We start from the raw sequence: 13836 nt of genomic DNA, 5'->3' as shown, positions 1-13836 counted from the left end.
AGCTCCTGACCATGTACAAAGCTTTCATCCACAGCATGATGGAGTACTGCTCTCTACTCTGGGCTGGTGCTCCTGCATCTCGCCTTTCTCGGCTTCACGCCGTGGAAACCAAGGCATTTGGGATAATTGGCATCTCCCGCGATAAGGCTGAGCCTTTGGGTCCCGCACTCTCTCACCGCAGGCAGGTAGATGGTCTTTCTGTCTTCCACCATCTCCTTTTTCGGCCTCCCCCCCCCCCCTGCTCTTTCTGCGATCCCCCCCTCTCCCCCGATCTTATTTCTGTAGGGCGCTCAAGGTCTGCCAGCAACCCCATTCTGGGAAAACAATGAAAATCAGTAATCACTGCTCACCCTTCATTCCTCTTTTTCCCACCTTTGGAACAAACTCCCACACTCTCTTCAATCCCACTCTTCCCTCCAGGTCTTCAACACAGCTGTTCACCACCGTCTCTTATCTTCCCCCATCCAAAACCATGATCTTTTCTACCCCCATTAATGCATTCCAAACCCACCTCCCTTAAATTCCCTGTTTTCCTTCCTGAAAGTCCCTGTAGTGTAGGGACCTAAAAGTCTCTGTAATGTCCATCTTGTTTACCCTGTATACCCCACCCCATCCCTCTCCCTTCCACAGATCTCCTAATATTTCTGTTCCACATTGTTTTGTGCTTCCCTCTCCCCCCCCCTCTTGTCTCCTGCTCCTTGTTGGATGTTCTGTGTGTTTGCTGTTATGCGAGCTTCGACCTTGTGTATTAAATTTTTTTTTTAACCTCATCTCCTGCGAGCATATTATTGAATTCATCAGGTTTGAAAGAACTTGCTTTTTCCTAATTTTTATCGGATTTCACTCCAGGTTTTGACATAATTATTTAGGCCATGAGTTTCTATCATCAAATATGGAATCAGATTTTTGAATATCAGTTTTTAATAAGCCTATACGATATACCATTTAATCTTGCCAGGAGCCAATCACATTGCACCGAGCCTCACACAGCCAAGATGGAAGGAGGTCCTGGAAAGAGATTTGAAGGGCATGGGATTGAGAGAGGAAGATGCAAAGGACAGGGGAATGGAGAAGGCAAATCCGAGTTGCTGACTCCTAACTGTTGGTATTAAGCACAGAATAGAAAGAAGATTCTCCATTATATCTGCTCCCAAACTTCTTTTACCCCTATTCTACCCCTTTTAATCCCTATTCTCAAAAAAAATTTTTGATTCACTTCACCATTGACTTACTCTAACTCTAAGTGTACTCTAAGTGTACTCTAAGTAATATGTAAAAACGAAAGAAAATCACCAGCCTGTTCCATTCCACTGCAGGACAACGCGTATAAAAGTGTTCGGCATACTTCCCACGCTTTGCAAGTGCAGGTTGTTGATGGTGAGCAGCTTTCATCACTCGCCCAAACAGCCAACTCTCGAAGTAACATGTCATCACCATCAAACTAACCTCTTTCTGTCCACTGTGGGATAACAGCCTCCATAAACTCTCGTTGAGCACTTTTTGGCATACTCTGCATGCTTGCCAACTGTAAGACGATGAGCGAGTCGGAGCACACCAAGGTGCCAGGGATAACTCGCCTATACTGCTTGAAAGACACTGTGGGATATTTGGCATACACAAGCCAATGCTCACAGACGGGTCCCCAACTTCGCGTCCAACCGAGGGACTTAGTACTTTGTAATCCAATACCCTGCCTGTAAAGCACGGACCTTACAGTTGGAAGCTTGGTCAATAATCAAATCCAGCTGGACAGCTCGATGAGGAGTGTGCTACTTCTTCAACAACCTGTCAGACAAGTCATATGTAATTAGTCCCAAGTCATAAAATGCAGAAAAAAGGCCATCCCTGCTTTTTGTCAACATCTGTAACATCACATCTGATTGGGGTGGTGTTTACTGAAAGATCTCGTGTCGGCTGTGGCTTTTCAACTTGAGGTCTATAAAGGTTTTACACTGTCTGTGTTGATGGTTCGATCGTTGTGTCGGTGCTCTTACACTCGTTGAAGTGAATGGATGTATTTTTTTTTGTATTTGCAGGGTGATTTGGTGATGCTTGTGGCAACTGCTGATGATTGTGTTGATGAGGAGGAAGAATTTCTGTTGAAATCTCTTTCACACAATAGTACTGTGATGGTGCATGTGGAAGGTTTATCAACGGGTGCCTGTAAAGAGGTTCATGGTCAGGTAAGTCTGAATGACACCCAAAATCTTTAATTTCACGTTTGGGTGTGGTGAATATCTGGGGAAGTAAAAAGTGTAAATTCTGGACTTGATCTTTTCTTGCATCATACAAATACACATCGGAGAACATGTTCGGAATCATAATAAGTCCAGGGCTACATTTGCTCACATTGCGACACTCAATACATCAAGGGACAAAATTTATGCGGAAAGTCTTCACCAGGTTTGACCATCAAAATGAGATGCATATTCTGACCTCGAAGGTCTATGACCTCAACAAACCAGCCTTACGTTTTCCTGAAGCAACGTACTGAGCTTTGCATTACTGTTAACGTTGGATTTTTAAAAAAGTGATTACATGTCGGTCTTGGAGCTTGCACACAAATCGCATGCAGAACAAGGTCAGGTCAGGTATGGCATGCGCCAGAGCAGCACGTCGCTGCGTCCACTTTCCACCGGTACTCCAGGGGCTTCCGTCTGGCCATCCCCCAGGCAGATGCCTGGCCCATCCCCATCTCCTTGAGATGCTGATCAACCTGCTGCAACCACAAGGGACGTGGTTGGCCCATTGGCCTCCTCCACTTACTAGACTCCCTCGCTGAGAGAATCTGGTGAGCAGGATCAGCATCAGGAAAACGAGCCACATGTCCATACAGCCGCAGCTAACGCTCACAGACTATGCAGGTAACAAATCTCATTTGAGTCTCTCTCAGCAACCGCTCATTGGACACAAAGTCCGACCAGCGATAGCCAAGGATTCTCCGAAGAGACCTGGTACCAAAGGAATTAAGTCTCCATCTCAGATCCTTGGTCAGAGTCCAAGTCTCGCATCCATAGAGCAAGACTGGAAGCACCAAGGACCTGAAGACTCGGACTTTCATCCTCCTGCACAGGTACTGGCAGCGCCACACGCTATTATCCAGTGAATCCCTGACTCCCCAGGCCCGACCCAGACGTCTATTGACCTCTGACTCACAGCCAGCAGGACATGAATATCAGTGCCAAGGTAAGTGAATCTCTCCATGACCTCAACATCCTCACCACAAATAGACACAGACAGGACAGCAGCATCCAAGATGTCATTGAATGCCTGGTTCTTGGTTTTGACCCAGGAAACCCATAATCCCAGCGGCTCCGACTCCTCATTCAGCACCTCGAGGGTCCCCAAGAGGATATCTAAAGTCTCCGCAAAGATGACAGCATCATCTGCGAAATCAAGGTCAGGGATCTTGACATTCCCAAATGATCCACCACAGCTTGATCTCTCCGACATCCTCCCTCGAATCCAGTCCATACAAGTGCTGAAAAGTGTGGGGGCCAGTACACACCGCTGATGAACTCCAGTAACAACTGGAAACAAGTCAGAGATGGTACCACCACATCTCACAGCACTTTCAGTACCAGAGTAGAGTTCAGACATCAGATCGATCAGTTTTGGTGGTACCCCACGAAGACCAAGAATCCTCCAGAGAGCATCCCGATTCACTGAATCAAATGCTTTCCAGAGATCAACATAAGCTGCAAGCAGCACCTGCCGAAACTCTCATCTGCGTTCGGTGAGGACCCGAAGAGAAAGGATACGTTCAATCGTTGACCTCTTTGGTGTAAAGCTTGACTGCTCTGGATGCTGGTGCTCAAGCAGATGGTGAACCCTATCAAGAATTATCCATGCAAAGACCTTGTCCGGCACTGAGAGCAGCGTCACCCCTCGGTAGTTGTTGCAGTCTTGGCGATCACCCTTCCCTTTCCAGAGAGGGACAACAAGGCCCCTCTTCCAGTCAGTTGGGATGATACCTGTATTCAAGGCAGAGCACAGAACTGCATTCAGCGACACGAGTACAGCATTTCCACCAGGCTTGAGAAGTTCAGCATGGATGCCACAGATCCCTGGAGCTTTACCCCATTTCAACCGGTTCACTGCAGCCTGTTTTCCCACAAGCGAAGGTGGACCACAGTTGATTGGAGGGTCAGCAATCGGGAGTGTAACACCCCTGACATCCAACTCGACAGCTGGGGGATCAGCCTTGTACAACCGCTCAAAGTAACCGTCCCAGTGCGCCTTCACTTCGGACTCCTCAGTCAAGACCCTACCACCCTCTGCTCCAACTGCAGTGCTCCGAGGGATGGGCTTGGATGAACGCAATGCATGAATTCCCCTGTAAGCAGGACGACAATCACCTGACCACAAGTGATGCTCTGCCCCCTCACAGATTCCTCGCACATAGGCCTCCTTGTCCACCCTTAGCGCATGTACAGTTTTACGCCTCAGCTCCCTGAACAGCTCAGCTCTGCCATTCAGCCTGTCCCTGCGACTCTGGTCAATGGTATCCAGTGTCCCTTGAGAGACAAAATTCTTCTTTGCCCTGCGGTGAGTTCCAAGACATCCACCGGCAACATCAAGTACAGTGGGCTTGAAGGCACTCCACAACTCTTCAGGACCTCCCAAAGCAACCAGACCCCCAAAATCTCCACTCAGCTTGTTCGCAAACTCCTCAGCTACCCTCTCATCCTTGAGCTTGCAAACATCCAGCCTAGGGTGGGATGGTACCATTCTCCTGGATTTATGGTGCAACTTTAGAGTTGCTATTACAACCGGTGGTCAGTATTGAGGAACTGAGCACTCTGGTAGACCCTGCAGTTCTGGATCATCCTCCAGCGACCATCAACAAGGACATGGTCAATCTCCTTTGCCACACCGCCAGCGTTGGAATACCAAGTCCAGCGATGAGCTTGTGGGCGCTGAAACCATGAACCAGCCACCCTAAGTCCATGACTTCTTGCAAAGTCAAGGAACTTAGTGCTATTCAGGTTCACAGTTCCTGGCCCATGGGGATCAACACACATATCATAACCTTCCCTATTAGTTCCAGTCGATGCATTGAAATCCCCCAAGACTAGAAGTGTATCTCATCTGGGGCACTGATCAACCACAGACTCGAGCGTGGCATAGAATGCGTCCTTCACGGTGAAATCACTCACCTCGGTCAGAGCATAAACAGAGACCAGGGAAATGACACCCAAGGAGTGATGAATCGTTGGTTTCATAACATGCTCGTTGACTGGTGTTACTTCAATTTTCATTGCAGCCAGCTTATTGGACACAGCTACAGCAACTCCTTGGGCATGGTAACCATCAGAACAAGGACATTTATAAAATACAAGCGTTTACTTTGTGAGCTGACAGGATGGCCAAGACATCCACACACTCACCTCCAAGCTGTGTAGCCTGGGTTTGAATCCAGACCCTGTGATAAATTGTCATCCTGGTGTTTCACAGGCAAAGTGATTCATCAATGTGTGTCCCACGGATGGACGTTAAACTGGGTGGTCCCATTTGCCAGCATTGGTTGCTGGACGTTGAATATCCCATGGTGCCCTTCGCGAAGAGTTGGCGAGCAATCGCCAGCACCCTGGCCAAATGACAAATTCCTGCCCTAACTACTGCTGGAAAGGCAATGGCAAACCCTTGTTCAGGAAGCTGCTTCAGTGGTACCGCCACTCTTTGAAGAGTACGATACATCAGAGAAAGAGAGTTTACTTTGTGCATTAATGACAACAACATTAGTAAGTTCTGTTCCAATCTGAATAAACACTTGTTGGATTGGAATTCCATATTCTGCGTTGATTTGAACACAGAGGTAAACTTAGGGGTAAAAAGTTTTGATGTAAAGTTGAGTTGTTGTTTTTTTTGATAATATTATCCTCTGTGGCTCAGGGTGAGATAAATTATTGTTACCCATGTGTTACTAGGGTAAAAACGTCACACTTGCATCGGTGCGTGCGTGAACTGGTATCCCTGAATATCACATTTCATTGTTCACACATACCATTGGAAATAATTTCTGCTGCGTAACTTGCAGATGACAGTGGCAAGCCCTCGTAAGCCAAGCAACGTGCAGGTTTACCAGTACAAACTGTTGGACAAAGCGATTCAGCTATTTCCTCGTGGAACATCATCGGCCGTGCTGTGACTGGGCAGCGTTTTGCTGTAACATCTTCTCAAACTGACTTATCCTTGTTGTTAAGGTCCTTTGATTTCCCGTTTGGGAATCTTTTCTCACTGAGTATCGATTCGAATGATCATGAGTTGAGGTTGTCCTCAACCTCTCTCAAAATCGTATATATTTGCACTTCCGAATGTAATTAACAGGGATTTTTGCATTGAACCTCCACCTTATAACCACCCTTCGTGTATTTCGTCCATATTGCTAAACATTTTTCCCAGTTGGTGCACGTTGACATAAATTTTATTCACATCAACTTTGTCAACTCGCCTCCCAATGGCTTATTATTTATAATGTTCATATCATCTGCTGTGTCACAGTGGTGTCACCTTTGTCCATTGATGTCCACATGATGTAAATGCCCAAACGCTTTGGATACAATGCAGACGTATGCTCAGCCAACCAATAAAACCGAGACGCACACAATAACTATCGGATTCATCACAGTCACCTGTCTCCTTTAATCTGTGGATAAAACCTATTTATGTCTTGCTGATAAAGCCTTAGGGCCCATCTTTTTATAACGTATGCATGCTGGGAGAGGCAAGTGTGTACGGAGGACAATTGTAAGTTGTCTTTCTGGCTTTATTCTAAGGTTGTTTTTTTTATAACATTAATTTCAGGCTCATCGTCGAGCTTGGACAAAAATCACATGGAGGACACATAGATTAGTACACTTCAGTGTTCTTTTCTATGAATTACATGGCCATTAGTAGATGTGCATAAACATGTGGTATTTTGTGTTTTGACCTGGATTCAGATGAGAATGCCAGCAAGCCAACCGAAAATGAAAAGACCCTTCCATTTTGGGGGAGCAGTGGATGGGATGAGAAAGGGTTGTATATTAAACTGAGACTCATGGAAGGAAGAGTGAGTTTTGCCTTCAGGACCCTTAATACAGTCGATGGAAGTGGGAGTTGTGGGGTTAGAGGAAAGATGGGGGGGGGGAGAATGAAGACAGAGGGAAGTGCAATACCTAAAATGGCACCTAGTACAGCGCACACTTCCACCAGGCTGAACAGTTTATGTTAAATTGTATAACACTGATAGGCCAAGCTTGGTGTTGGCTTCACGGTTATGGGGGCTGGCGTAGACATCTTAGGGTCTTAAGTTCAAGCCCCTGCCATCCATTGAATTAACACCAGGTGGGTTGACTCAGCCTGTCATCCTTCTGAGGTCAGCAAAATGAGTACCAGCATGCTGGTAACAGGGCATTGCATCAGCAGCACAGCTGCACCACCAGAAAATGGTGCAGCTAAGCTGCCAGAGGCTGCATACAAAATAACAACTGAAAGGCCGGATCTGCATCCAGACCTGAACCAAAATCAAATCGATTCATCTGTCACACACCCAACCTGTCCACCAAATTTCGTCCAAATCTGTCCATAACATTTTGAGATATCTTGCTCACAGACAGACAGGGGTGAAAACATAACCTCCATACACCTAAAAGGCAAAGCTTACTTTTATACATTATTATGGGGAGCTTGTAAATGAGACATGCAGAACAACATAATGAAGTTAAATAAAATGGGTAAAGAATGAGATTCCTCAATGTGATTATTAAATCACCCACCTTTCAGGATATGGTTTAAAAGTGCTCTGTACATGTGAATCATGCAATAATGTACTATCAGACTGCGTCATTCCTGGGGGATATGTTTCTGAAATGCTGCAAATGTCAGGGCATTGTTTCATTGAGAAAAGGGGGAAAAAATCACAAATCCTATAAAAAAACCCGTGAATACGGCCGCAAAAAAAAACATGCGAGAAAAAAAACCCATGAAAAACACACAAAACTAGAGGGGGAGCACTCGGTAGAGTGCAAAACCTCTGCCGCCAATACTACTGGGTCACTTAAGTGAACCTGATATCCTATTCATTGTAGGTCAAAACGGATCAGACTCTACTGAACCACGATTGAATAAACTAAACTAGATTGACACGCATGCAGAAATGGCCAAAAAATAAAATCGAATTTTTTTTGAAAAAAAGTTGCAAAATTTTCTAAGTTTTTTTTTTTTTGGACCAAGTCCAAAATCTAATGGCATGATCCTTGGACCATACCTAATCCCCCCACCAAGTTTCGTCGAAATCCGTCCAGGAGTTTTTCCATAATACTGTTCACAAACAAACAGACAGGGGTGAAAACAGTAACCTCCGTCCATCTTCGATGGTGGAGGTTAAAAATGTGACTACGCCAACGAAAACACTAATATGTCCACAAAAACACAAAAAAGCGTGACTACACCCACAAAAACGCAATTAAAATGTGAATATGCCCACAAAAACGCGAAAAAAACGTGAAAATGCGAAAAACTGAGACTACGTCCACATAAATGGGAAAACGGGAATACGCCCACAAAAATGTGAAAAAAAATCATGAATATGCCCACAAAACGCGAAAAACTGTGAATACGACTACAAAAACTCGAAAACGTCAACAAAAATGTGAATACGCCCACAAAAAACATGAAAAAACCATGAATATGCCCACAAAAACGCGAAAAAAACCCCGTGAATATGCCCACGAAAACGCGGAAAACAAACCATGAATATGCACACGAAAATGCAAAAACTGTGAATACGTCCACAAAAATGGAAAAAACGTGAATACTTCCACAAAAATGCGAATGCACCCGCAAAAACGTGCATATGCCCACAAAAACGTGAAAAACTGTGAAGTCGACCACAAAATCGCAAAAAACTATGAATATGTCCACAAAAACGCTAATACGGCTACAAAAATGTGAATACGCCCACAAAAAAAACAGTAGAAAAAAAACCGTGAATATGCCCACAAAAATGCGAAAAAACCGTGAATATGCCCACAAAAACGCTAAAAACTGTGAATACGACCACAAAAAAGCAAAAAACTGAATATGTCCACAAAAACGCTAATACGTCCACAAAAATGCGAATACGCCCACAAAACAGTAAAAAAAACCCGTGAATATGCCCACAAAAACGCGAAAAAAAAACGTGAATATGCCCACAAAAACGCGAAAAACTGAATACGACCACAAAAACGCAAAAAATAAAACTGTGAATATGTCCACAAAAACGCGATACGCCCACAAAAATGCGAAAAAGCGTGAATATGCCCACTAAAATGCAAAAACTGTGAATACGTCCACAAAAATGCAAAAAACGCGAATACATCCACAAAAATGCGAATGCGCCTGCAAAAAACGTTAAACGTGAATATGCCTACAAAAATGCGAAAAACTGTGAATATGTCCACAAAAACGCTAATACATCCACAAAACGCGAAAAAAGCGTCAATATACCCACTGAAATGCAAAAACTGTGAATACGTCCACAAAAATGCAAAAAACGCGAATACATCCACAAAAATGCGAATGCGCCCGCAAAAAACGTTAAAAAACGTGAATATGCCCACAAAAACTGAATACGACCACAAAAACGCAAAAAACTGTGAATATGTCCACAAAAACGCAAATACGTCCACAAAAATGCGAATACGCCCACAAAAAGAGTAAAAAAAAAAAAAACCGTGAATATGCCCACAAAACGCGAAAAACTGTGAATACGACCACAAAAATGCAAACAACTGTGAATATGTCCACGTAAACGCTAATACGTCCACAAAAATGTGAATACGTCCACAAAAATGCGAAACACGCGAATACTTCCACAAAAATGCGAATACGCCCACTAAAACACAAAAAAGGGAATATGCCCACAAAAATGCGAAAAACTGTGAATACGTCCACAAAAATGCGAATATGCCCACAAAAACGTGAAAAACTGTGAATACATGCACAAAAAACGCGAATACTTCCACAAAAATCCGAAAATGACAAAACGCCCATGAAAATGTGAGAAAAAACGCGAATACACCCATTAAAACACAAAAAAATGTGAAAACGCCCAGGAAAACACAACAAAAATGTGAAAATGTGAAATAAAACCTGAATACGCCCACGAAAACACGAAGAAAATGCAAAAAAAAACGTGAATATACCCACAAAAACGTCCAAAAAAATGATTATATCCACGAAATTGCGAAAAAACGCGAATACGCCCAGAAAATGTGAAAACGCCAATGAAGACGTGAGAGAAACGTGAATGTGCCCGCTAAAACGCAAAAAAAAAAACGCGAATACATCCACGAAAACAGCAAAAATGTGAAAATGCAAAATAAAACCTGAATACACCTGCGAAAACACGAAAAAATGTGAAAAACCATGAACACACTCACAAAAACGTGAAAAAAGAAGTGCGATTATGTCCACGAAAATGCGAAAAAAAAAACACGAATACGCTCCCAAATATGCGAAAAACACCCATGAAAACATGAAAACAAAACGTTAATATCTATCTATCGATATATTGTTGCGGGGCCGGGCGTCGGCTGCGAGCACGACCACCAGATGGAGCAGTAGAGTCGGCTCGACCGATCGCCCGGAATTCAGATCGTACCTTTTCGGAAAAGTAAGGGTCCCTTATTGGACCGAAGTTCGCCAATATACAGACCACGTGGGGTAGGGTCGATTGCCAATTTCAATTTACCTCAATACCCAAGTGGTCTAAACTACCGGGGAAATTCACCCTCGACGATGCTCGTACGGAACGAGCCGCTTAGCGTACTCGAACCGTGTGCGATCCGAGCGGTTTGATCGCCGAGATCCGTCGGTCCCAAATATCCCGTTACAATGGCAACGGTCTGGCTAATTTCCCAACACGCAGCAAGCGAAGCCAATGAAGGAATAGACACGAACAAGCTGAAACATTTCAGAAATGGGGATGTTTATTTACAATAATGATTGGGAAACGAGGGAAGCACGCAAAAGCAGAGTTAAACCGAATTTTAATAAATGCACGTATATACAAGCAAAAAAACCACTTATACTATTTACTACTTATCTGACTGGCGCCATGAACACACACACATGCACACACCCAAAATGATCGGACCAAATGGTCTTTATTGAGGCCTCTCTCAGACCTGTCCGCCTCGTGCGGTCTTCAAGGACCAGGTCCTCGGGGCAGAACTGGACCCCCAACATGATACAGGCGAACGAAGTCGGCAGGGCGAAGGCTGGCGGGAGAGGACCCTTTCTGGCACCGACCACTCCGTGCGCAGATGCTTTTAGAACTCAATCGCCCTGCGCGCAGATGTTCACACTTCTTGCCAGAACCAGAACAACCGCGCGCACTTCTTGCCAGGACCAGAACAACGACGAACGTGCAGACCGCGTCTATAATTATACCCCCTCCCCCTCTTCAGAGGGGGGCGCCTCCTCGCGACTCTCTCTCTCTCTCTCTCTCACTGGCTGGTTTTAGCACGCAAGATCACTCTCCGTCTCTTTCACTGGCTGGTTTTGGCACGCAAGATAACTCTCCGTCTCTCTCACTGGCCATAACGGGCGGCAAGCTCCTTGATTGGCCCGGGGGCGTGGTGACGTCACGCGGAGCCCTTTCTTCCTGTCGCGGGATCTGGTTGGCCAGGCGACGGTCACCCCACTCGTTGCACGCCGATTGGTCGAGGGCCGCCGCGTGGCTCTTCCTTGAACTCCGCCCACCATGACGTCAGCCAGATCGAGGTGAAGGAGGCGAAGTGAAGGTGAGGGTCATGCGGTGTGGTCGTCATTGATGTTGGGGGTTTCAAAATAAAAGAAAAACCCTAACTATCCAAATAACTCCACAGCGCAGGAACATTTAATTACCCGTTAGACCAGGGACGGGACCCTAACTGGTAACACGTTCTTACCGAAATAACTGATCTAGAGGACCTGTATGTTGTGTGCTCAAGGCTTCCAGATTCGCAACACTATTACTAAAACTCTCATCTTGTATGCATATATATGTATATGCATGTATGTATGTATATATGTATAGATATAAATATATATGTATAGATATAAATATATATATATATATATATGTTTGTATGTTCCCGAAATACAACCAAAACGGTACACGATAGCGCAAAAAATTTAGGGCCACCTTACTCACCATTCGCCTGTGGTGTGCAGTATCAAGTTTCGTTAAAATCGGGCAACGATAAAAATTATTAAAAAATCAATCCCGATTCAATCAAGTTTTGGTATGACGATCCATAAAGCGCAAGGACAAACCATGGAGAATGTGTTGATTTACCTCGAGAAACCGGTTGGCTGAACGATGCCTCCTGAGATTAATGCTCAAATTTTCTTCAAGTTAAAGTTTCACCACTAAATGATATTAAAATTTTGTGTCTTGTTTTTTTTCATCAAATGCTGTCACAACAGGAACCCAACGGGTTCACGGGTCGTCTCGTGCCCACTAAAACACAAAAACCCCACAAATACTCCCACAAAAACATGACAAGAATGTGAAAATGCAAAATAAAACCTGAATACGCCTGCGAAAACATGAAGAAAATGTGGAAAACCTTGAATGACCCCTACACTGAAGCATGACATTCACCATGACCCCTACACTGAGATGGATCTCATTCTCAGCACCATGAGCCCTGCATCGAGATGGATCTTGCTCTTGACACCATGAGCCCTGCATCGAGATGGATCCAGCCTCGGCACCATGAGCCCTGCATCGAGATGGGTCTCACTCTCGGCACCATGAGCCCTGCATTTTAATGGTTTCCAGATTCAGCACCATGAGCCCTGCATCGAGATGGATCTTGCTCTTGACACCATGAGCCCTGCATCGAGATGGATCCAGCCTCGGTACCATGAGCCCTGCATCGAGATGGGTCTCACTCTCGGCACCATGAGACCTGCATTTTAATGGTTTCCAGATTCAGCACCATGAGACCTGCATCGAGATGGATCCAGCCTCGGCACCATGAGCCCTGCATCGAGATGGGTCTCACTCTCGGCACCATGAGCCCTGCATTTTAATGGCTTCCATAATCAGCACCATGAGCCATGCATCGAGATGGATCCCGGCCTCGGCACCATGAGCCCTGCACTGAGATGGGTCTCACTCTCGGCACCATGAGCCCTGCATCGAGATGGGTGTCACTCTCGGCACCATGAGCCCTGCACTGAGATGGATCTTGCTCTTGACACCATGAGCCCTGCATCGAGATGGATCCCGGCCTTGGCACCATGAGCCCTGCATTGAGATGGTTCTGGTCTAGTCACCATGAGCCCTGCATTGAGATGATTCTGGTCTCGGCACCATGAGCCCTGCATTGAGATGGTACTGGTCTCGTCACCATGAGCCCTGCATTGAAGGGATCTCGGTCTCGTCACCATGAGCCTGCATTGAAATGGTTCTGGTCTTGTCACCATGAGCCTGCATTGAGATGGTTCTGGTCTAGTCACCATGAGCCCTGCATTGAGATGGTTCTGGTCTCAGCACCATGAGCCCTGCATTGAGATGGTTCTGGTCTCAGCACCATGAGCCCTGCATTGAGATGGTTCTGGTCTTGTCACCATGAGCCCTGCATTGAAGGGATCTCGGTCTCGTCACCATGAGCCCTGCATTGAAGGGATCTCGGTCTCGTCACCATGAGCCTGCATTGAGATGGTTCTGGTCTAGTCACCATGAGCCCTGCATTGAAGCGATCTCGGTCTCGTCACCATGAGCCTGCATTGAGATGGTTCTGGTCTTATCACCATGAGCCCTGCATTGAGATGGTTCTGGTCTTGTCACCATGAGCCGTGCACTGAGATGGG

The 13836-nt window shown here is 45.4% G+C and overlaps 1 protein-coding gene across 4 annotated transcripts in view; it reads left to right on the top strand.

Moving 5' to 3' along the window:
- Positions 1 to 6613, top strand: part of ELP6 (elongator acetyltransferase complex subunit 6) — a 36755-nt gene extending 30142 nt beyond the window's left edge. For all 4 annotated transcript variants that reach the window (XM_085879804.1, XM_085879805.1, XM_085879808.1 and 1 more), the window contains 2 exons: positions 2037 to 2183; positions 6041 to 6613. In XM_085879804.1, coding sequence (XP_085735930.1) covers positions 2037 to 2183; positions 6041 to 6151 — 258 coding nt within the window. In that variant the 3' untranslated portion in view covers positions 6152 to 6613. The remainder of the gene's footprint in view (positions 1 to 2036; positions 2184 to 6040) is intronic.
- The last annotated feature ends 7223 nt before the right edge of the window (positions 6614 to 13836 follow it).

Source organism: Eptatretus burgeri, chromosome 4 (genome assembly GCF_056783735.1).
Source record: "Eptatretus burgeri isolate ZD-2024b chromosome 4, Ebu_testis_v1, whole genome shotgun sequence".
Taxonomy (NCBI): domain Eukaryota; kingdom Metazoa; phylum Chordata; class Myxini; order Myxiniformes; family Myxinidae; genus Eptatretus; species Eptatretus burgeri.
This window is presented reverse-complemented; position numbering and strand designations above follow the sequence as displayed.